This window comes from Strix aluco, chromosome 8 (assembly GCF_031877795.1).
Source record: "Strix aluco isolate bStrAlu1 chromosome 8, bStrAlu1.hap1, whole genome shotgun sequence".
In the NCBI taxonomy this organism is placed as follows: domain Eukaryota; kingdom Metazoa; phylum Chordata; class Aves; order Strigiformes; family Strigidae; genus Strix; species Strix aluco.
Genome location: NC_133938.1, coordinates 27,546,984 through 27,572,130, shown reverse-complemented (window position 1 = coordinate 27,572,130; position 25,147 = coordinate 27,546,984). Strand labels below are relative to the sequence as shown.

The window sequence follows — 25,147 nt, the reverse complement described above, 5'->3', positions numbered from 1 at the left end:
AAGTTAAGAAAAAAAGAAGGAGCTAGCCCTGCAAGCTAGTGACTCAACAGCACTAAAAGCAGAGCTTTCTGCACCTTTTTTTGGTCTGGAGCAGGAGCTGGAGGAGGGAACCTCTTCCCTTGTGCAGCTCCACACATGGAGCTCCATCTCACACAGCGCAGCCCCAGCCTGCTCGTGACACCTCAGAGGGTCCAGGTCACACCTAGAAATTAATTTAAGTCTTTTCGTTTCCCCTTCTTCATCTGCACATAATTACTGATGGAGTTTGCGTTGTATAACAGTTATTACCAAACTGTTGTTCTTGAGCCACTAAAGCATGATTGAAGAGAGGGCTTATTTAAGCAAGCTGAATGTTTCACTTTCTTTTTATTGGTTTAAGAATACTGTAACCCTCTTGACACTGAGGATCTAGAGGAATTTCTTCACCAGTTTATTAATAAAAAAGAAGTCAAAATGCTGTCTCTCAAAAGAATCAACTGCACCTCATTAATGTGCTGACCTGGCTGTTGTATTTGCTTGACGTTGTGGTGTGACCCTGGACAAGGCCTCCAGACACGAGGAGACCCAGGCCAGCACACGGGACCCCAGTGCAAGGCCATGCCGGGCTGCACCACCCCGGCGTGGCCTCAGGCTGGGCACGTCTGTTGCCACAGAAGCTCCTGGGCTTGCAGGCAGGGGCTGTGCACATGTCCAGCATCTGCTGCCTGGATTTAAAGGTGGGAGACTATTCCCTGCATAGACAGTGTGTCCAGGAATGCGAGAGCAGAGATCGGATTTCCAGGCACGACCAATCCTTGCCTTTCAGAGTCAGAAACGCCGACTGCCATCGGCAGGGTCTTCTTTCTGTGCTAAGGAGGATGGAAGATCACCTAATGGAAAGCGTATGGATTGGAGGAATGCAATATACATTACTAATTTTTACTGTTTTCCTGGATTAACTCTGACTCTGGATGACAGCTGACAACGGCGGCCAGACCCTCCTGTACCCCACGCCACCTGTAGAAGCCATTAGATCAAGTATGTCTGGTATAGTAATGAAAAGCAGGAGCAAACCCTTGCAAAGGGGGCTGAGAGCCTGCAAGGGAAATCAAAGCTCCCACCTGCAGAAATGAAATGGAAAAGCTCTGTATGTGCCATTGAGCGACCAAGGCCAGGAGCAGCTGTGCTGCTGACCCAAACACCTCAACAAACGCCTGGTCCCTCCCAGCCGCAGTGCTGCTTATAAAGCCCTGCCATAGCTTTGGGTGCCGTGTCCCCAGCTGGGACCCTTTCTGAGGCTGTCCCTCCAGATCATCCCTTCGCTCACCCTTTGGATGTGCTCCTGGTTCTCACCCAACAGGTTCGGGACCAGACGGTGGAGGAGGCTGGGCTGGTGCTGCTCGGGACAGGGGGTTGCAGGGGGCAGCTGGGGGCACAAGGAGAAGCTGGGGTGGGTAAGGGCCCAGCCTTTCAGCTGGAGAGAGCAAACAAGAACAGACTGGCTCCCTGTGACACAACAAGCTGAAAACACAGCTCCTCAGCTCTCACATTGCAAAGACGACAGCTCGACAGGATCCTGGCTATGTGAGAAAATGTGCTCCAAAGCCACAAATGGGTGAGGTGGGCTGGGACGGCGGCCAGGGCCAGGAAAACCTCTCGGTAAAGCAGCAAGACTTTCCCGCGTCTGCCCGCAGCAGCCAGCACAGCGGGCTATCATTAGGTTCCCTGGCATTGCACAACACGGTGGGGAACAGCAATCCCAGAGAGCAGCCCAAGTGCTCTGTGGGTGGCAGCGGGGAGCATGGGAACCAGATCAGCCCATCTCCACCAGCCAGGATCCCGCTTCCCCCAGCGCTGACACAGGCTGCCCCCGTGACTAAAGTGGACCACAATTAAGTAAGTCACAGCTCTGCTACCCTGTGCAAGAGGTGCTGTGTCTTCTGAGGCCACCACAGCGGAGATAGCTGGGAGGAATCACGCTCACAACAAGTCTCTCTGGCCAGCAGGCATGGAGGGGACTCGCTCACCCAACTCAGACATTTGCAGAGTGCCTGAATCCTGCCTCGTGTCTGTGCATTAGCCCAGGAGTGACACTCAGGTTTAAAGACAGGTATCTGATTTTCTCCCCTCTTGGGCTGAAGGCATTGACAATGAAGTACTGCTGCAGGGAGCCTCTGCAAAGAGTCTCATCTCACAGGGATGACAGTAGCAGCAATGTCTCAGCTCCCACTACAGACACTTCTAGCAGCATTTCTCATTACCATGAGCACCAAACTGACTTAGACGAGGAGGTGGGATTTTCCACAAAGACAGCAGTTACTGCCTGGTGATGCTGCTGGGCACCTGGACCAGCTGCATTGAAAGGGGCAGTGTGAAAGCCGTGCCAGCCCCGGGACACCTGGCCAGCATCGCAGAGCCCTGCCCAGCCCACCCCAGCCCCGAGGGTGGAGGGGCTGATGCTCTGCGTAAGGCCACGTGATGCTCTCAGCAAAACAACAGGCAAACGTGACCTGAGTGCAGCCGGCGCAATCCGATGTTTGGAAAGACTAGCTCACTGTCAAAGGAGCAGGCATTGCAAAAATGATTCCACATGGCTCCGGCCTGAGCTCGATACCATTAAACTGTTTCATGATCTGGATGAGGAATAGAGAGCACACTTGTATGATTTCTGGAAGATGCTAAACTGGAGAGATTTCAACCACCTTGGAGTAGTGCATTAGACTGCAGTTTCGATAAAGGAGAGAAGCTGTCCAGAATCTTCAGGATGCACTTCAACCAAAGCCAGAGCGAAGTACAACACTCAGGAGAACTGGAAAACATGAGTACAACATGCGGCTGGGCAGAAGCATTGCAGAAAAAGCTTGAGGACTGCAGGGGATCACTGTGGATAAGCCAACAGCATGACAGGACTAGAAATGATCAGCTGGATTTCAAGATAATCAAGTTTCTAATGATAATGACATACAAGCCCTGGATGAAGCTACCTTGAGACACCAGAGGATCTCTTGACTGGTAGGTTTTAAGGAAAGGCCAGATGACAGCTTGTCAGACAAGACCTGGGGTACCTGACCCTCATTCTGCACAGGCACTCGCAGTCGCTCATGGTCCCTCTGGCCCTGCCTTTCTGTGAGCTGCAGGTGCCTGCTCATGACTGGAGTCCCTTAGGGTAGAGTCCAACCGGTCATTACAGAGCCCAGGTCCACAAAGAAGCCAGCATACATCAACTGAGCTGCGATGACTGTCCATCTGCTCTTTGCTCGTGACAAAGACACGGCAGTGCAACTTGAGCAAAGCCCTTTCGGTGAGATTTGAGCTGACATTTGCCACAGGCAGGGATGCACACCTGCAGTGCCCACGGTTCAGACTGCAGTGAGAACTGTGCCATGTTTCCTTGATGGTCGGTTTAAATCCAATGTCTTCGCAGCTGGGTATGTTCAGCTGTGCTATTCCCAATCCCTTGTCAGCAAGCGGGCAATATCTGAATAGAGTCGTGGGTTCTCCATGGGACCCTGTTGTCTGACTTCATCCACAGAAGAGGCCAACAATTTTGTCTGGTGATTCCCACATCAGGCTTTCTTTCCTTCCCCTTCCATGGGGCCATCCAGCAGCACCAACATCCGGGAGACACCAGAGGAGCACAAGGTGGGTTTTCCAGAGGCCCCAATGAGCACTGAGCTCACCAGTTGAGTGTGACTGATCTCTGGAGGGGTCAGTGTACATAACCAGTGCTTTCTCTCAATGCTCAGGTCACTGTGTACTGCACTGCCCCAGCATGAACCCTTCACATCTCACAGGGAGGCAAATGCAGGCAGGGCTATCTGTGAAGGGAGGACTGACAGCCCAAAGTTGCTGCCCACTGGCACTGCTTGTTTGTTGGCTGGTAGGTCAGCACGGCCAACGTGCATTACACCAGGCTGCTTAACGGCCCAGAGCAACACCAACACCGAATTATTTCTAAAGTTTATTGTGTTGAATTACCTATGACTGATGTTTTGTGGGATTACATAAGTGAAAAAACAGGAATTGATCTCCTGTGAAGGTATCTGGATTTATAAATAGATTTATTGCTCCTCTTTGAAGTTCAGAACATACAGCCTCTACACAGTACAGCCTCAGGCTTAAGAAGCCTTCCCAGGCCAAAAGGCTGTGTTACAGTTAATTATTTGTTAACAGGTTTAAAAGCTGTGCTTAAGATGATAGACTATTTCAAATCAACAGCAAAGGTAACTGTGCCAAGAATTGCTGTTCTCTGACTGCACCTTCTCAAAGAGGCTCACTGGCTCTGGCAGGCTGTACCAAACTCTCAGCACGAGCTTGGTCTAGAGAACAGAAATCTAATTCCCCAGTGCTGCTCTCTAGGGTTTATGGCAGCTCCTCTTAAAAACAAACATATTGCAAGATCCAACTGATGAAAGCTAAGTCTGCAGTCCAAACCAAAAACGTTTAGCAAATAAGGCTGAGGGCAATAACTACTGTTACAAATTACCGAAGATGATGGAAGATTGTCTTCATATTTGAAGCACTGTATTTTCAAAACGGCTTATTAGGAAGACCATAAACCCAAAGTCCTCCTTCTCCCCTTGGTCGTAATGACATTTATAAATCAGCTGAACGTTCATATGTCCATCTTTGAGATCAAGCATCTACTTCTTTAAGAGATGCTGTTTTAGAGCAAGGCAGAAGACAGGCAGAGGGCTTGAGAGGCAGGCAAATCTTGGTGTCTGTTCTGCAGTAAGGCAGAACAAATGGTGACATCAATTGTCTCTCTAGACTTAAACTCTACACACGTCAGTGGCTGTTTGGCCCTATGGACGCAGCATCGATAGGACAGGAACATGTTATTCTGGTAATTTACCCCTTCCCACTTACAGACACCCTCTCCAAAAAGCTTTGCTGCAGTAAAATGTTTGTCTTGAAAACTGCACAGTTTGCAGAGAGGCTGAAACAGAGCTCCCCTGAAATGCCACCTGACCTTGCTGAAGTGTTTCAAGGCTGTAACCAAACATCATGGAAGAGTTTTGCAGCTTTCTGAAGGTGTGCTCAGGCCTTAGGTACATTGGTAGAGCCTTGTTCTACCAAATCAACTATGAATTTTACCTTACTCTGGGCAGTCCCACAGTGGACTACCCAAAAAATATTCTGTGAGACCAATACTATATAATACTGTATAATTCACGGCCTGGGTCCCCAATCCTCAGACTCTTCTCTAAGGCCCCAATTGCCTTTGCAGTAGATAACAAACATACCTACTGGTTGGTTTCTTAGTAGGTGACCTGTAAAAGTGGTCAGAACCTACCTGGCCCTACTTCCCCTGTGCTCACTGAAAACACAGTTAAGCTAGTGTCAACCACATAGATCTGGACTACATGTTCTTGCTTCTTCTGGTAAGATACAGGAAGGGAAATCACTTGCTCCAGCTTTAACTACCTGTCTTTGTCAGTAAGGTTAGAGAATCAACCCCTCCTCATGGACAATAGCGTAGAGTGAATTTGCGATCCATGGAAGTAGTTTAGCTGAGGTCAAAGTAGGTGCCAGGGAATTATCTCTGCATAAGGTGATACAAAACCACCAACTCCTCTAAAGCCATCTTTGCTGAACAGCTACTCATGCCCTTTACGCTTTCTGCATTTCCTTCTAATGAGAAAGTTTGCTTTGCCACACCAGATCCCAAAGACAGTCTGTGGCAGTGTTAATTTACACCAGAAGGAACCAAGGCAGCTTTCAAAGAGCCACCAGATGTGTTCCAGTACCTGGTTGCTTTGTGCTAGCCGCATCAAGCTGATGATGCTAAAGTTTGGTTTAAAGAATGATTTAGCACCAAATTATCCAAATAATTTATATTGCAACTGCCCTGGCACAAAACAGAGCTTATGTTTAGGGCAGCACAGAGTTCAGAAAGCACAAGCTTCAGAAGATGAGGGCACCAGCTGCATGAAGCTCTGGGGCTGGCCTGTTGAAGGGCTGCAGCTGTCCCCAGACATAATTCAGGGGGCTTTCTCTGCACTGTCACTTCTGCAATCTTCCATCTCATCTCCGCTGAGCAGCCCTGACTGTCCTACCCAGCACATCTGGACAATGTTTCCATCTGAAGGGTTGGTATACACTACCAAATAAGTATATAAATGAAGCAGTGTTACTGTAACAGATACACAGACTAAAAATACACTCACTGCAACAACGCAGCAGGGTTCCTAAAACATTTACAGATTTGCTTGTTAGACAGGATTATTTGAGGCAAGGGAGAAAGTTATATTGTGACTCAAATAACTTCTCTTTTTAAAAGTAAATTCCCGCTTGGAACTATTTCCAAACAAACCAGTTGCGATGGTCTCACCTCTGTGGGCTCTGCCGTCCTCAGTCCCTGACACAGGTTTCCTAGCAGCTCTCAAACAGCGAGCCAGGCTGCTGGTCTATATGCGTACAGGAACAGGGGCCATGGTCAGAAACACTGGATCCACATAATCAAAGTCACTTTGATGGGCCACAAGCTGACAGTAAGGAGCCAGGGTCTCTCTCCATGTCTAAGCGGTTGGAGCACTGGTGCCAAGGGCTATCCAAGGGGGATATACACAGGCATAAGGGGTAAGCAAGAAAACTGGAGGAAACAAGCTCTCTGTGGCCTCCTAAGTAAATAACAGAGCCACAGGAGAGATCGGCACTGGCTGTGGATGCACTTAGCTTACACCACTATGTGATTTTTGAAAAAGGCCAGGGCCTGTGGGCAACGTGGTCAGTGACAAATCTGTGCCAGATGGTGCTTTGCAGTACCTGCTCCAGACAGGAAGGTCTCAGGGAGAGGGAAGGAAAGTTGGCTCTTCCCAGGGACCATTTCCCACCTGATCTCCCATCTCCCTTTCCAATCTTCTTTCATGCTGCACAGTCACTTTCCTCTAAGAGAAAGAGCATGAGCTACAGAGGAGAGGGCCCAGTGTGGATCTACTGAGATTGATCTTGATGGTTTGTAGAGGGAGCCAGTGGCCACTGCAAGAAGAGAAGATCAGAATCACCAGTGTTGACCCTCCCAGGTATCACTTAAAGCTCCCTCAGGTAGAGCATTTCTCGGAAATACTGAGACATTTTTGACAGCACTGACTGTGCATAAGCGTGTTGTTGGCAGGGTATCATTGCTGCAGGATGGCCGTATTTGAAACCTAACCAGCTGTGGCAATGCTAATGACAAGGGAAAAAAAAAAAGAAGAGAAAACAAAGACAAGGGGCAGAGCAGTTCTGCTGCACAGAAAACTCTCTTGGGAGTGAAGGAAAAAGGCTGGAGAAAGGGCAACTCTATTAGGCAGAACCATCCCATGCCTGCTTGGGAGGCACAAAATGTATAAACAAACTCCCCGCCCTTCCCAGCCTGCAAATGCAGACATACCCACTAACAAGACAAATAACTATACACAGGAGAGTAGCCTAGAAAGTCATTCCAGTAAAGGCTTCTTTAAAGAACAAGGGCTGGAGGGCTCGTCCCAGGACAGCACATAGGGGCCTGCTCCCTTGGGGTGCAGCAGGGAGGGACTGGGAGGCATGGGCATGGTCCCTTCAGTCCCTACCATGGGTCTAGCATCCTACAGATGCTGTTAGAGCTGGAAAACCTTTCTGGCCCAATGTTACCTTTGGTTTTAGATGCCAGCAAACTCCTCCTTTTCCTGCTGCGCTGGTGGACTGGCTGCTCTCCCTTTCTAGCCTTGGTACTACCTAAGGAGGGCTGCTCTGCACAGGCAGGAGAGCAAAGTCCTGGCAGCAAAGTCCCATCCAACCTGTATTTCTGTCTCTAACAGTGACCAATGGCACAAGCAAAAGTCAGGGCAAGAATGTACTTTTGGTGATATATGAAACAGTAGATAACTGCTTCCTAGCTACCTTATCGACACCATTCATGGGTCTTCGGGTTCTGTTATAACCCCTCGCTCAGCCATCACTGTCAAATTCAATAGTCGCTGTGGTAGGGAAGCTGTTACACTTAATGTTCATTCCTGTTGCTTTTTTCCTGCATCTCTCATTATCTATAAACATCTATGACCAAAAATGTATAGTATTGAAGGTGGGGATTCAGCAGGGCTGTAAAGATGGTTTATGTTTTGTTTTCTACTCCCTCTCTAATAAATTATAGTGCTTTTCTTCCTCGGCTAAGCCAACGCTTTAGGGAAGGATGTGCAGCAGCTCCTCCAGGCAGTAACAGCTCAGTTAGAACCTGCCATTTGGTCAGGAACATTTTTTTCCAGACATATTCTTTTACAATTTTTCACACCAAGTTTCACCTACTGAACAGTTTCACCCTCTCACAAGATCTTCCAGCCTGTGCCTGGAGATGCATGGGCATCTCCCCAGCAGAGACCTGCATGGGAGTCTACTGGTAACATCCCCTTCATTGCAACATGTGACCATCTGTTTCTACCTTTTATTTACACCTTTTAGAGAGATACTAATCCACAAGTAAGCCTTCCCTCTTGTCTTACAAAAGCTTGCTTTCTTTTAGCAGTCTCTGAAGAACTACGTTTTTCCAGTTTTTTTGAACACTCTGGTATGTTATTGTGCTGAAGAGACCAGCCTTATCCTCACACTTGCTATCCCTCTGAGGCCTCCAATGGAGCACTAAGGTAGGACTTTCCTCTGCAGAAGCTGTACTATATCTTCCCAATCTATCGTACGTACCAGGGCATGCTCAGCTCTCACAGATTCAGCCAGCTTGTGCAAAAGTGAGACTTGATTTTTTACAGTTTCTGAGCCCATTTAAAAAAAGTTTTCCCTATTTGTCACTTGCCATTCTCCTGATATTTATATGGCCTCAGTGGTTAACACCAGCACAAGAACTTTCTGCTCTTTCCTTTAGCAGTGCTGACTTCAACTTTAAGTGCTCTTTTGCACCTTGGTCCACTACAGGCACTAGAGATTCCCTGGCAGGCTTCCTCTGAAAAACGTTTTATTATTTTTTTATGCCTCAGGCACACTGTTCCTCAATATCTTTTTCTGGCTTGACTTCTTATGGTTTGACATTTAGTCTGCCAGAAATTGTCCTTTTTTTTCTATTCCTCCCTTTGGCTACAATGTCTATTGTTTAAAAGATATCTTCTTACTTCTATGAATTGGCTTTAACATGTTACTTAAGCCTGCTGGATTTTTTAGGGTCCTTTTAAAGACTTTTGTGCTGAGCTTTTAATCTTTAATCAATCTTTGTAACATTTGCCAGCATTTTACCCTATTGGTTTTTCTTTTAATATGTTTTCCTGTTCTTATTTAGCTCTTACCTTTGAACTGTAGTACATACTCCACCATTTCAATTTGTAGGCACTTACTGATAAAATTAATTTAACTATTCGACTTCACTTTTTTTCAAGAGGCAGCATTACTTTTTCATTGACATGGACCTTCTCTATCACCCAATATCATTTGTATCCTAATGTTAAAGTGTCTCACTGATTTAAGAGTGAAGGCTGGTGAGAGCCTGTATTCACTTACAGTTGAAATGTCTTTATAGGTTGGATGGTATCCAAAGCGTGAGCTGAATTTTCCACCTGTCTCATTTGGATACATAAAATTACCTCATTTATTTAGACACTGTGATCAGCTCTTGCTCGTAGAAGAGTATTTTTAACACCATCTCTGTGAAGCTTCTGTCCGTGTGGGGCAAGCACTTTCCTCCACATGAGATTCTCTGATTCAATGCATTTGCCAGTTAATTTAAAAAAATCACACACACATGCTGCAGAGGGCCTATCTGAATATGGCACGCTAATAAAAGCGAGACGCCTGTTTCAAAGATTTCTGTCTCCCAGCTACAGCAACAGGAGATTTACAGCATTAATGTATGAGCCCTGCTCTGAAACAGAGGTGCCTCCTCTCTCACAGTGAGGGGCAGCTTGGGCTGGCAATCATTTCTTCATCCACATTCACCCAGAAGGTATTTGTGCTGTACAGGGATATGCCACCATCTCTTCATCTGAGGCTACTACAGAATAAGACAGGACGGTTGTAGACAATTTACAATGAAGCGGTGGATGACCAAAAATGTTTTTCAGATGCTCAGGATGTAGTTTTCAAACACTTTCCTACAGCAACCCTGCTACAAAGGACGAAGCCCAGAGGACACCTGGGAAGCACACCAGGAAGCACCAGAGGTAAGGTGGGCTCTGTGAAGAGGGTGAGGAAAGCTGCAGCATGAAAGATGGACCTGGGATATGAGAAGGTGGCAAAGGCCTCCCAGCCCCACTGGCAGCAGTCTCCTTAGAGACTGCAATCCAAACACTGAAAAAGACCGTCTTGGACTGCTGTGTTTTTACTAATCTCTAGGTTTACTCCAGTGATGTTCTCAAGACAGAACTCATAAATGCGAACCTCTTTTACCAGTTCTGTTGCAGTATTTTATGTTTTTACAGGGTGAGCTCATTATGGATAATTATGTTTCAGATCACTGCAGAAACAGAGCTACCAGAGTTGGCCTGTGTATCACAAACATAAAACTGTTTGCCACCTATAATTTAACACTAAGAGGAATTATGTAATCTTGAATTTACAACATTTGAAAATGTATTAAGGCAGATCAGCTGGGCTTGAGGCTAGAATTACGATGTGCTGCACAAACACAGTTCAATGTAGCCGAGACGGCGACGGTAATCTCACAGATGGGGATGAAAACTTTCTCTTTGCTTTGCAGCACAGGTCTCAGCGCAGCAGTCTCTTGTGAAACTTGGTGGGAGAGCATACCTACATGGCAGAATCAGCATCCAGGTTAATGAACATCTAGAAGATACGGTCTCTGCAGCGAGATGCGTCCGCATTCAGTTCTAAACTGAATTTGGCTCCTTCTGCAACTCCATACTGGCATCCGTACTGGCAGTGAATGTCATGGGTTTCTTTTTTCTTCTACTTTGTGGATTTTATAGAAGTGTGTCTTTCATATGGAAAAAACAATCTGGTGTAATAACTCTACACTGGTGTTGGAAATACTAAGTATGAAGCCCAATTAATTTATGACTCATTCTCTACCCCCTTCGTGAACAGCATGTTCCCAAGAAAATGCCATCTGTAGCATTTATCCTGTCTATACAGGGAAGACCAATCACACTGGGGCTTGGCCTCCTCTATTGCACAAAACCCAAGAGATATTCTTCTTCATATTATCGAAAGGGCAAAAAGGCACAGAAGATCCTCTGAAATCATCATCCTGTTATTTTGAATACACAAAAATAGGTTACTCATTTAGCAATTTAGGTAAACAGCTCATTATGAAAAGTCATTGGGGAATAAGCCTTTATGATTTCATTTCTTGATCGTTTCCTGTCTAACTAAATAAACATGAACTCAAGTGACACAGATTCCATTACTTTTGTGCACAGATTCTTGAACGATTTCTTTCATAGTTTTTTGAATAATTTAATCTTCTCCTTCCTGTCAAAGACAACATATATTAACAGAGAATGGTTGGGGAGAGCAAAGTCTCTCAAACACAACAAAATCTGTTGAAAACTATTTAAGGTTGAATCTAGGCAATGATCAATTCTGATGTTCAAAGAAATGTAGGAATGTTTGGGTAGGGGTATTCCATTTTGATAAACTGCTTTTACATCACTTTGAAAAGAGAATATGAGTGAGAATAGCAGCACCTTACTAAAATCTGTCATTAAAATTCCTTGATAAAATGTTTTGCTGTGATTTCAATCCTGACCTCTACAGCACAGCTTTACATGAGCACGAGAGCTGAAGTACATCTGTGGCATTAGCCTAATTACAGCAGAACCACAGCAATGTGACATGCTGCTTGTCCATGACTGCACACAGGAGATAGCAGACTCTCCCCATTTCTTAGTCCAGGCTCAGTAATTGGCTGTTGCAGTGAGGTCTAACCAAGAGCTAACCACCTTCCCCTGGTCAGGCTTCACCAAACTACTTTTATTCCTCAACTGGAAGCTCAAGAAGCAGAAGGGTGGCATTTTCAAAATGGCCTGTAGACTTACAGCATGGAGACATTCTCAGATGTATTTACTACATCCTGGTTTAGAGGTCTTGATGCTCTGAAGGATTCTCAGTGACCTTCTTAAAAAACCTTCACAGCCACTCATCTTTTATCTGATAGATAGGTTGTAATCCTACATACACAACTTCCAGAGCCTTCTGCTCATACACTATAGCTTGTAAGGCTGTGCTGAGTTCTCAACACTTTCTGCTAAATCCAGATATAAAAGCAGAAACAATGAGGGAAGTATCTCTACAGATCATGCTTGGGCAGCCAAGAAATCTGTCCTTTGCACCTACTGGAGTGGCATGACCTTCTCAGTCTGGGGCCAAGGACAGCAGCTGTTGAGAGGGAGCCACAGGGACTCAGACTTGGCTTCTAAGCACAAAGAGAAGAACGAACCAACAACAGCTAGAGATAGCTGGGGCCATTAGCCTCCTGGAAACCATCCAAGCGAGAGAGAAGGCTACCCAAAATGTTAAGCAGCAACCTTCAGGGAAGTCAGCTGCCGTTAAGTGGTATGTATTGTTTTAGACTTTCCTCATTCAATGACTGATTGGGAATTCTTCTTGCTCCAAAAGACGGAAATGGCATCTTTTGTTTGCTTGACCCTGAAAGGCAGAGGAAGTTGGAGACTTTATTTATTCAACCCCAAGACATGGGAACTTACAGAATACTGTCACTTCCCAAACAGCTTTTGTTTTTATTTTCCTTCTCAGCCTGTGTGGGTTCTGTTTGCCTTATGGATTTTTCACAGACAGTTTGCTACCAGCCTTGGACATCTGTGAGTGGCTTGCACATGGCTGTCAGTTGAAAGAAGGTTCTTTGTAGCTGCATGCAAATAATCATGCTGCTCGATGGCAGAAATCGCTCCAGTTTTGATCAAAAAGCCTTACCGCTAGATTTGTTATTGACCTTTTTAATTAGAATGTATATTATTTCAGAGCACTTTTGAAGTCTGTTACATCAGTAGGGTGATGGAAGCTAAGAAGAAAGGCTGAGGGAAATGGTCGTGATCAGAAGCTGGCCAACACAACGGAGCACATGGACTTTGCAAGACTCGCCATCCCATTCACAGTAAATTTCTGCCTTTAGGAGACTATTTTGTTGTTGTGCGTCATGACAAAAACCAATCCTTAAGAGAACAGGGGTCCTTAAGAACCCAGGAACATAAAAGTTATAGATGGTCAGGCACACAAACAGCTATCTCAAAGGCAGACTGAAGACAAGTCCCATTGTGTGACATCAGACCTATCCAGAATATTTGCAAAAAATTCAAGACTCTCTCTGTCATGGCTGCCAATTCCCAGAAAATGAGCCTTGGATCTCATCAAGGGCTTTCTCATCAGGTTTCTTGCTTTTGTTTGGCTGACAGTGCAGACATCAACCCTCAATTTAGAGACAGCAAATGACGGAAGGACTTTCACATATGGGGAACTGTTCTGCACAGTGATCCTAAGAATAAAAAAGACCTTTTCAGTCCTTGCGCTGCTGCTACAGCCACCAGTACTCATGGTGAGTACACACCTGCACAGACATTTACAGCTGCTCCTACCAAGAGGAAGTGCAAGCTGTGAAAGTACCTAACCTAATCCTAGGGAGAAATGCATTAAAGTGGCTTCTTGGGCTAAACGCTGAATGCTATCTCCTACAGTGAATGACTGTACATATGTTCTCACTTTTGTGTGCTGTAAGGAGAGGACTACTGGTGGTGTGTGCTGCGCTGCAAAGCTGCAGGCATCCTGCAGAGACAAAAGGCTTGTGCTTGGGGTAGGAAGAGTGGCTTAGCTATGCTGTATTCTATAGATTATTTTGATCCCAAGATTGACGTTATAACCCACTGCATTTTTTACAGCAGTTAAGTAAATAGAAGGCTAATGGCAGATGTTTTCATTTAAGCTTCAAGAAAGGCACCGCCTATATGTCAATTTGGAATTGGTGTAATGAGCCAACAAGACTCTGAATTACAATAAAAGCAAATTTAGGAATGAAATCTACTGGAGACTTAACTGGTCTCAAGTGCATAGTTAGATTTCTAAAATAATAGCTGCAATCCAGCATAACAAACATGACTTGCTTAAAAACAAAAGCCTGAGTTTAACTGTAAATTGCAGTTGGCTTTCATTCCCATGAGAAACTGCAAGATATTTCTTCTTGGAATAACTTCTCAGTAAAGGCACACCAGTGGTGCCCCCAAAACCATGTAGAGTGGGACTAGGACTACTCAGTTCTGCTTTTTTCCCTCCAGGCTTACCAGCCCTAAGGTCTTTAGGTACCATCAGGCAGATTTTCTGAGAGTCGTAATACTTCTGTCCACAAATGCTGGGGCTTTGCTGTTGGGCAGAGGCAGGTCAAACCGTGGGCACGGCTGGCTGCTGGAGCCAAGGGGAGAGCTGTACTGAGGGACAGCAGCCAGCAGGGAAGTGGGAGAAGGGTGAAGGGCTGTGAGAGCATCTGGGGAAGCAGAAATGGAGGAGCTGACAGCAACTACTGGCTGTGAACTGGAGGGGGTGGCCCAGCAAGCTTGGAAAGAGGCTTGGAACAGGGTGGGGAAGAAGGAAAAGAGGGTAAGAGGGGGACGTTTAAGATGTATCAATGTGCAAAAAGTTACTATACTTTTAAAACAGATTTAATACTTAAACATATTTAACATATGTTAACATATGTTTATATTTATGTTAACATATTAAACATATTTAAATATTTAAACATATTTCTGTGCATGTGCACTGAAGCCCTCAGTGGGGACATCGCTGGCTTATCCTCATGCTCACAGAGGGGCATGGGTGGTTCAGGCTAACCAGGAGACAGAGCACATAGGAGAAAGTTACAAGGCAAGGGCCATTTTTACTCTTTTCCAACATACAACAACTGAAGAGTTTTTATCAAGAAAAATAATAATGTACTGTTATTGCTTTGTACAATATTGTTCTCTTAAACTACCATCTTACTGAATGCACACATGCACATATAGATGCACCTGTCTACTACAAAATTTTCTACTGAGATTTGCCATTAGCTGGAAAGCACTGCCACTGGCCAGACTTATCCATACTCTTCCCTCCAAGAAAAGCTCTTCAGACTATAAACTTGATTCTGCTTTGTACACTGGTGAAAACTGCCAGATCAATCTTGCAGAGCCATGTCATTAACCTCCATGCAGTCACGGAGAACAGCGACTGACAACTCATTTTACTTCCTAATCTTTGCCAGTACCTGTTCTCTGTCCCTGCAGCTGGTGGTGGGAATGGCTCGAGCCAGCTAAAGGCAGAGTCTCTAGCAGAGCTCAGAAGGCACTCAAGCAATCAAAGTGCAATCAGAAAAGGATGACAAGTCCTGCTGGGAAAAGAACTGTCCAAGCAGTTCAAAGAGTTCTCAACTGAACTGTTAGCTGTTTCATGTTTGGAAACAGTGTCATGAGTAAACTTTAGTACACAGACAAATAAAGATCCTGCAGAAGAAAGCAAGTGATGAGGTTCCAAAAAAATTTCAAAGGCCACTTCGCTTGCATTGCCTTCACCTCCTCTGCCAGGGTTGTGGCAGCAAAGAGGAAGGGCAACCAAGCGGCAGTGGAAAAGGTTTCTCTTCTTCCATAGAGATCTTGCTGAGGCACAAGAAAAGACAGGAGGGGACAAGTTCTTTCACTGAAAGTTTTGCCAATTCCTCCCAGGGAGACCCATCCTCTTCTAGCAGCCAACTCTCTGCAGGTGGACAAAGAATTAAGGTGGGCTTAAAAGAACAGCAGACAGCTGGGAGGAAAGCTTTGTTGTCAGCTAACTTCCAGATGCTTGTTCAGGATGTGCTCAGTTCCTGTGGAGGCAGAATAGGGTGGAGGAGCAATGTTCTCAAAGGAGAGAAATGGGTTTTTCTCCAGGTAGAACTTTTTAGAGAATCATCTACTCCAGGTAATCTACTAATAATCAAATTAAAAACCAAGCCAAGTTACCTACTGGCTCTAGTGTATCTTGTAATTTTTTTCCTAATACCTGGCTGAGTGTCACGGAGGAAGCAGTGTTTGATGCCATTGTTTACTTAATGCTATCCTTGTGTCTCATCTGTTTCAACATCACTGACCAAATCCCTAGACATTTTTTTTATTTCCTGGATTATGCTGATATTCTGAAGAAAAATCCCAAAAAACTCAAGTAACTATAATTTCACAATGTTTCATTATTAATGAAGAACAAGATTTATCACTGGATTCTGATGTTTATTTTCCAAATTATATTTACTCCAACAACTGAAAAGTTATTTCAACTAAAACAAGACTCAGTAACATGTTAAGAAGAAATATTTTGTAATTTAGAAATAGTGTTTGTACTTCAAATGATAAAGTGCCCATTTGCACATGATAATTCAGCTCAGCCAGAAAAGGATTTTTGTAATGGACATGAAAAGGGAGTTTCAGGCAGATAAACGCTAAAAATAGTTCTGATATATCTAATAAAAATTCCCTTAATATATCTGGTTATAGATTATCACACTCAACTTACTGTACTGCATGGGAAAATGTAATTATCAAAATGTTGAAAGCCTAAACTAATTTTTTTTCTTAGTTTATGGAAATGTGCATCATCAGATAATGTTTTTGGCACGCTTGAATTTAACAAAAACATTTGGGTTGATGATTCACTTGTAGTGTAAAATACATAAGTTTTAAAAAAGCATTACGTGCACAGATATTCAGAAAGTAAAGTTTATACTGTTACAGGGTTCATGATGTGTTTGATGACTGTGACAGCAACCCTGTGCCCCAAACATGTCCTAACTTGGCAGTTCCTCACCACATGAATTAATTTTATACATATATATACACACAGTTTATGTCCTGTCTCTCATGTGGGACTAAAATGCGGATCAAGAACATTTCTGTTCGCCAGTAAGCCCGTGCCCCTAGTGCAAAGCTGTTTTCTCTGCTGTCCTGCAGCACTGTAACATGATTATTATTAATCCTGACCATGCAGTGCTGAGAGGTCCTGCTCACACTGTGTGTTGTATAACAGAGTGGTAAACAGCTGAGGAAGCCGATGGAAGGCAGTCAGCATCCTAACAAACCAGAAAGGCCAAGGAATTTGCCCTGCTAAGCAGGCGTAGGAGGAAGCCAAATGAGAGGATGAGGACAGTCTCCACGCTCAGTGGGATCTTTGTAGCCACCAAGTTAGAGAAGCTAGATCACATTCAAGTAACCCTTAATCAGCTGTGTATAAATCACCAGGACTGGATGGCACCACCCCTGTCCTTGAAGGAGATACTGCAGAAGTGCTGGCCAAGTCACGCAGCCTCTCGTTACCATCTCTGTGACCAGGCACTGGTCGTTTGCCAGCATCCCAGCTCCAGCGGGGACCCTGGCAACTAAGGCCCAGTAATGACCAGTCTGACTTCTTTTGCAAAGCTATAACAACAGACTAAGTTTGGTTTCCACATGCAAGTCAGGCACATCTCTTTGAAATTATTCTCCTGTCACTCTCTTTCATGTTTTGGACTTACCATTGATGTTTACAGCTGGCAACACTATAGACATCTTCGGTCTTCTGGTCTTGTTATGCGTGGTGGCTGGCAGTAACAGGTGGTCCTGGAAAATAAGGGAAAAGATGTGTTAAATCTACCCTGGAAGTACAAAGCTGGGAAAATTCCTTTCCGTTCTGTCTTACAGCCATTCCACATAAAACTGTTTACGGCAGCTTAGCAAATTCAAATTGCTGAGGGAGTCTTCTAAAAGTAACAGCAATTGCTCATGCTGTGTAACTGAGAAGAAACCCCTATCGCATGAAGCAGCATATGAAAAAGCCTTGATCATGTGGAAAGAGATGGAAACTACTATTAGGCCCTCATTCAAGAGAGTACTTATGTGTATGATTAAAGTAATTTAACTTGACTTCAATGATATTTAAACATGTGGTTAAGGGCTTTGCTGAATTGGAGCCTTTACTTGCAGTGCTGTCTGCTTTATATATAAATGTCATCTTGCTGTATCTATGTCAAGCTTCACACCACATGCCTGTGCCTGGTGCAGTAGGACTGTATCAGTCAGGGTTGTGACGGCGTGTGAAATATGAGCTCTGCTCACAAAAACCTACCAGAGAAGTTTGATGGCAAAGCTCTGCTTTAGTAGCTTATCTCAACTGTGAGGTGGCTGGGTGCTGCTGTAAGACAGCAGCGTTCAAACTAACTACCCTGGGTTTTAGCAGTGGAAGCTACATCTGCAGGAGATGCTCTGGATATGGGCCTGGCCTGCAAGGAAAAATGCAGCCTTTCTTCAGTTTTTTTGCTGTTGCTGAACTCAAACTGCTTAACCTGCAGCCGGGGAAAACATGGTTCTTTCCTTATCAACAGAAGTAACAGAACATTAAAGCGCCAGTCCAGGCATCTCCCATATTAGTGTGCTATGCCAATCCAGACAGACCAAAGGAACACTACTAAGGCCGAGGGAAGCTTCCCGTGCCTTTCAAAGCTTAGCTTCCCTGACAGAAGGTTGCTTCACGGCACCATCTCAGTACACACTGGGCACTGTGAGGGAAGTATATTTGTTCTCTCTTAGTAATTAGGAACAAAAGACTGCATTTATATCATTGACAAACTGAGTATAAATTTCTAACTCAGGCTCTAAGCGAAACAAAAACCTGCCAATCACTAAATATCTTTTCCAAGTCCCAAAGAATTAATGGAAAGGTTTATTTTCACAGCCCCTGTGTTTGTCCCTCTCCCAGTCCCAGCAATGCCAAATTCACTCCCAGTGTGAAATGAAGAATGAAAGCTGGCAGATGCCACCATGTCAAACATGGAGGCCAACCCATTAAGAAGTTTTTGCAACTGTGTTAAAACCAGATCCGAACATCTGCCCTTCACTTTTCAAGAGCCACCATCTATCTCACATGGTTAAAAAGCAGAAGCGAGTTTGATGTTCTCATTTCATTTCATTTCATTTCATTTCATTTCATTTCATTTCATTTCATTTCATTTCATTTCATTTCATTTCATTTCATTTCATGCTTTCCCATTTGTAAAACTCCCATGATATTTTACAAACCCAGCACTCAGAAATTTTACATTCAGCTTTTTGGCTCCCTGCTGAAGGGTAAGAACAGGCACACAAATGTCTCATGCTTTTGGCCAAGGTTATCTTTTTGGCAGACTAAATTAGACTTCTTTCAGGACACAGTTGTTAACTTCCTAATGTCAGGCTAACTGTATTTTCCCTATTTTAATATCTAAACATTACATTGTTATGTCTAAGCGTCAGGGAAGTGACTTACACACAAAGTTAGGTGTTAAATAGATCAAGATATTCTGTAGATACACTGCAGAAATAACACTTTCTTTTTTCCCCACCAACATGCCCCCCCCCCCCCCAAAAAAAAAAAAAAACCCAAATGACTGACCACGAGAAGAAAACATTACTTCAATAAATGACTGTAATTAAAAACATCTTGGTACCAAAATTATAAAACCACTCTGGCATAATTCTCAGACTACATATGTAATTCCCATTGCATTTTTGAACTGCTAAGATTAAGACAACACTCAGTAAGACAATGAACTTTACAGAAAAACTGTTCTTGAAATTCAATGTTCCCAAGGGAACAGACCAAAGATAAGATGGCCATTAAAACTACATTTTGTAACAACGTCCTTGTCATGATTTGATGACTATTTTTAACATCGCTTAAAAAATGCTTATCCTGTTAGGTTTTTTTCAGTGCTTCTGAGAGTCCACAACATCATTACCTAGCAAAACCAAGTACTGCATAGATGATCACCTACTATTTTTTGCTAACATATCTGAAGATTGGTACATTAATTGATGCTGGCTTAGTTTTGTTTATAATGGCACCATTATTTACTGTATGTATAAAATTACTAAGAACTATCACAAAGACGTTACAATTGCAGTACCTCTATAGAAATAAACAGCAGTGTCATGACAGAAATGCCAAATTTCTGGATAGCAACAAACTAAGGAAAATTCCTCGGGTACTTCCTGTACCCTTACCTTTCTTGGAGGTTCAGGTTGGACATTCAGAAACAGTTTTTCATCCAGAGCGTGGTGCAATCCTGTAACAGGTCAGCAGAGAGCTAGGGAATCTTGGAGGTTTCCAAGACCCAGCTATACAAAGCCATGGCTGCCCTTATCTACTGTCAGCAACAGTTCCACTTCAAGGAGAAAGTTGGGCTAGGCACCACCAGATGCTTTCTCTACCCATACTGATAATCCTATGATTCTCTTTTTGCAGTCCACAGGACAGACACTGGCAGTACCAATTTCTCAACAGTCCTATGGTAACTACAGAGGCAGTGCAAACACCTCAGACTTGGCCCTTACAAGCTCTACCTCTCCTCCATCATGGTTCAGTTCAAAGACTTGGCTCAGACTTGACTCTGCAGTTAACAAATTGTATTTCCATGACTACAACACAGCCAAACTATGCACTAATATTGCTGGGCAGGTTTAGATTCCACCAAACTGATTTGTTGGAAAACAATACTTTATTCTAAACCTTGCATTGAAAATGAGATATAAAATTCACCTTTCTTAGTTCTGCCTCACCTAGAAGCCATTTTTTTTTTAAAATACCAGGAGTTAGATTTAAGCTCAGCTAATTTTAGACCTCTGTAAATGATGTTTCAAGAGTTGCAAAGAAGAAACAAGCAGTTCACCACTATCTGCTCTCCTTCCTCATAATTCTGGCTTAAAACAAATACACCAAGTAATTTTCTGCTAGATCAGTCAACTGAAGTGGGCAACCCCAGCAGGTATTTCACTGTATGCTAAAATAGCACTGGAGATGGCAGGAGCTCCAGAGAAGTCTGCTGCTCTCCAGTGACTCTCATAAGAATGAGGTCTAGTTCAGACTGGTCAACCAACGTCCAAGCACCTGAAGCTGTATTAAATGAATCCCACCCAGACAGTCTTCTTTCCCTGCCTCAGAGAAACAAAAGGAGCATTGTCTTCTAGACCACAATAACCGACAATCAAAACCAAAGGAATGTAAGAAGGAGGACAGACACATAAAATGCCAGTATTATAATTCAGTCTAACCTAGTAAACTTATTTTACACAAATCATGGCAGGCCCAACACATCCTGCCACACAAAATCCTGTTACAGACAGAAACTGATAAGATAAAAACTTTGATACTTCTTATCTCTGCACTGTTACTAGCAATCCCTCCACACACACCCTGACAAGATCAACTCACTGGATCTGAAACAAAGTGCATAGGGAAGCATTTTTGATGAAGCTGCTCTGCTACCCAAGACATTAAAACTAACTTTCCATTAGTCTCCAGACTCTGAAATGTTTCCTAAAACTACACAGCAAAGTGGTATGTTCATGTATCAATTCACCTGTTACTCCTCTGTTTTACTGGAGCAGTTTGAACAGTGTGGGAGGGAAGACCCAGAGCCTTCTGCTCCCACAGCAGATAGTGAGACAATGAAGTCATTTCCACTCACGTTTGTGTATCCAAACGTGCTTTGGAGCTGCGGCACAACTCCTCAGTGTTTCAACACCAACTCTGGAGAAGACAGACACATAAAAAGCCAGTCAGCTCTAAGTCCAAACTGCTACCAGGAGCTAATATGCAATATGCACAGATTGTCTGGAACTTGGATACTGCCCATCTCTACTACAAAAAGTCATTTTTAAAATATCTGGAATTAGGGAAGTTCACCCATCTCCCTAATAATCTTCATCTTTTATATGCAGGAGTGTCCCTCTGACAGTCAGTTGCAACTTGAAAAGTTTCATAACTACCCTCATTGTACATGAAGGCAAAGGTATGCTGCACAGTATCATAAATATTTTGCCTACAGTTTAGCTACCTACAACATTCTCAAGTCAAAAAGCCTTCAAATAGTCCACAACTTTTATTTGAAAGCAATACCTAATTTTTTATATGCAACATCAATGAGTGTACGGATTAGTGATTAGGAAGAAATTAGACATTAAGAAACATTGTTTGAATGTATTTCTAACACGTAAAATATTTTCTTCTGTCCTACTCTGTTCTCAAGTATGCTGAATTCCATCCCAGGAGTGTGTGATGCTATTACTCATCCCTAATTTTAAACACCATACAAAAATATCTAAAATTAAAATGCTGTTTGTGATATTAACACATGGTATAAAACTGAAAATGAATAAAAGCAAATCTTACAAGTCAGCATCTGGCCCATGAGCATGAATGTCATCCAGAGGCAGAATAAATCACAACTATTGCCCAACAACAGATGGCCTTGGCTTGGGCCAAGATTTGCACTTAGATGAGATGACACTTTAAATAGACGATGCAGACCTGAGACTGCTGGCAGAATGACTGGAAAAATATCAGCCTGGAAAGACAATATTTCAAATGAGACCCTAGCTTTACCATTCTCATTTTGCTTTTGATCATCTCTACAGTTCAGTGATATTGAAGCCAGATGAGATGGACAGATAGATAAAAATAGATATAGATACTAAAAATCCAGCCACAAATGCATTACCTTAATTTAATAAGTTGGGATCCAGAAACACATTTTTTCCTGGGGATAAAATCTTAAAATGTTATTTGTTAAACTTCTGATTAATAAGCACACTTACTAAGTCCTTGCCACCACAAAACATTCAGGGTACTATACAATTATAATATAATTAACTAGACTTGTAAACATTTAGAAATTAAGTGCCCCTACAGAATGAAATTCCTCACCAAATCTTTTTAATCTGCTGGCAATTTCAGTGCCTACTGATCTGCTTCTGGACTCAACAACACATGGAACCGCAATAAAGATTTTAAGGCTTCTTACATAAGATCAGTGTTGTCAGGGGTCTAACTGGGATTAAGCTTTGGAGCCTCATGTATCTCTAACCCCCACAGTCAACTGGCAATAGAAATCCTGTTCCATTCTGCTAGAATATTCCAAAACTAGCTGCTCTTGCAGCTTCAGCCTGAGTCTCATGACACGTGGTTTGCTTCTGAAAGTCCCTGCTACCTAGATGCATGAAAACTTGCAGGCATCTTAGTTTCATTTAAAAAAAAATAATTGTTTGTAACACTCATAGTTAAAGGACATCATCACTGCATACCATGAAGTTCCATTAAACAGAGAGAAAACATGCTACTCAAGGTTCTTTTTGAATTTTTGTTTTAAACTATCATAATTTCATAAGCCTGACTCTTGTATTTTAAATGATTAGAATTGGCAATATTGCTTGTTTTGGCTTTTGCAATGCATGTCCCATCAGCAACGCTGCAACCAGCCACAGATGCTTCCTGGGGAGCAGTATGCCGCCTCCTTACAGGCAGTCTGCGGAACTGGTCCTCCATTTCTGTGTGCTCGAAACAAACACAAAGGAATTAATCCTTGCAGCATGCCCATGATGCAGGAAAATATTACCAGTGCTATGGGGAATGTTTAGAGGGTATGTGCATGCATTGGAAGGATACCCAAGTGACATAGGACACAAAGGAATGGATTTCCAAATCTGCCAAGGCTCTGCACTCTCAGCACAAGCTGTCTTTCCTCCTACCCCTGAAGTTACTTATCTGTCAAATCAATTCCCCTAGATTTTTCTTATGTTCTTAGCTGTTGTGCTTAGGTACAGGTAATTCTAGTATCTTGAGCAAAACCATTACCTACTAGAAAATAAGTAACATAACTTGATCTAAATGTGCTTTGTTACAGTGTATTTAGCACATCTGCCTATGTAAACAGTTAGCCACGCTACTGAAGGAAGGGCAAGGCATGCCTGTGACCCTTGCCACTGGTCTGGAGCACGTACCACACAAAGTACACCTGTGATCCAGGTGGGAGCCATGACTCCACTCCTGCAAGACAGGCCCTAACTCACTTCTCGTCTCTCTTCTCACAAAGACTTCCTCAAGATGTCCAAAGGAGCCCCACTCACCATTAGAGATCCATCTCTGACAAACTAAGGATAATCTTTTCGAAAACAAGTGACATTTGTTACTTTACAAGAATAAAAGCTCCAAGGAGACTGGATTAAAATACCAAAGGAAAACCTTAATGTGCTGTTCTCGTAACTGGCCTTGATGAGGAGATTTGATCTTTACCATTGCCTTGGAGACCAGCTATGTGTTAGAATATTGCAACTAACAAAGGCAGTTGCCAGAGTGGGCAAATAGAGCCAGGCGCCTCAGCATGCCAAAGGGTACTCTGCCCAGGCAGCTTCAGAAGACTTCTTACAGTAAACAAACACTGTAGCTGGGCCTTTTTTCATTTCTGTTTATGACTAAGAGGTCTCCCAGGGAATTGTGCCTCAATCTCTTCCAGCCTGAATCTTCATGCTGTGATTCTAGGACCGCATTACAACCACTGCCAACACAGGCTGAGGAGCTTTCCACATCCCACTGAAGTGCTGGCAGCTTCCCGAAGCTGCTGGGGGTACCATTTTTCTTTAATGGCATTACTTTTGGTAATGTTCAACACGTCCTCACAGCTTAAAAGCTTATCTATTAACTATCTGACCACATCTAGTGATCTCAAGATGAAGCAGTTAGAAAGCAAGTAGTTTTTCAGCCATAAAAAATTGTGCATCAAATCCATTTCAAATCTATTTTTTCTGAATATTTTCAGAAATTTCAGGTCAATGAGATGACACTGGACCTTCTTTAGTGGTATGCATTTCGCTATACAAAGAGTGTGAAACAAAAATGTGCTTTCACAGGCCCAGAAAGCTGCATACAACTTCAGAGACTCCCCTGTACAGGTCCTCTGAGGAGCTGGACTTTTAAAAACCCTGAGCTGACAGAGCCAGTGAGCCAGCTTTTCTTTCATAAGGCACAGATTTCACCCTTTCTGAAAATTTCAAAATAATTGTTTCAGGCTGGCTGGCTGTTGCCAGAGATGAGAGATGGGATGTTTCTGTCCTGATCTACACAGGCCACTGAACCTGCACTGAGCAGCATCACAGCCTTTGGCATGTGACTCCTAACCAGGAAATGGCACCTGTGAAGCTGGAACTGCATTCTCAGAACAGCCAGGGCTAAACTTCAGCTGCTCTCTGAACACAGGAGGCTGGTCTCCAGGGAAGAGAACTTACTGCAATGCATTCATGGCCTAGGGGCTGATTCTCATTTACTCCAGCAGTTCCCGACACTGCAAAGCACACAGCACAGATCATGGTGTAAATGAGAATCAGGTCTCTGGCATATCTGTTTCTGGTTTCCTCTGTCAGTTTGAAGAGGACATGTATGAAAGTTTACAAATTTG

At 43.6% G+C, this 25,147-nt stretch overlaps 1 protein-coding gene across 4 annotated transcripts in view; it reads right to left on the bottom strand.

Annotated features, from left to right (window-relative positions):
* ATF6 (activating transcription factor 6) overlaps positions 1-25,147 on the bottom strand; it is an 82,531-nt gene that overhangs the window by 2,479 nt on the left and 54,905 nt on the right. For 2 of the 4 annotated variants that reach the window (XM_074832786.1, XM_074832787.1), the window contains exon 15: positions 17,420-17,504. In XM_074832786.1, coding sequence (XP_074688887.1) covers positions 17,420-17,504 — 85 coding nt within the window. The other 2 variants (XM_074832788.1, XM_074832789.1) reach the window with 2 other exon arrangements.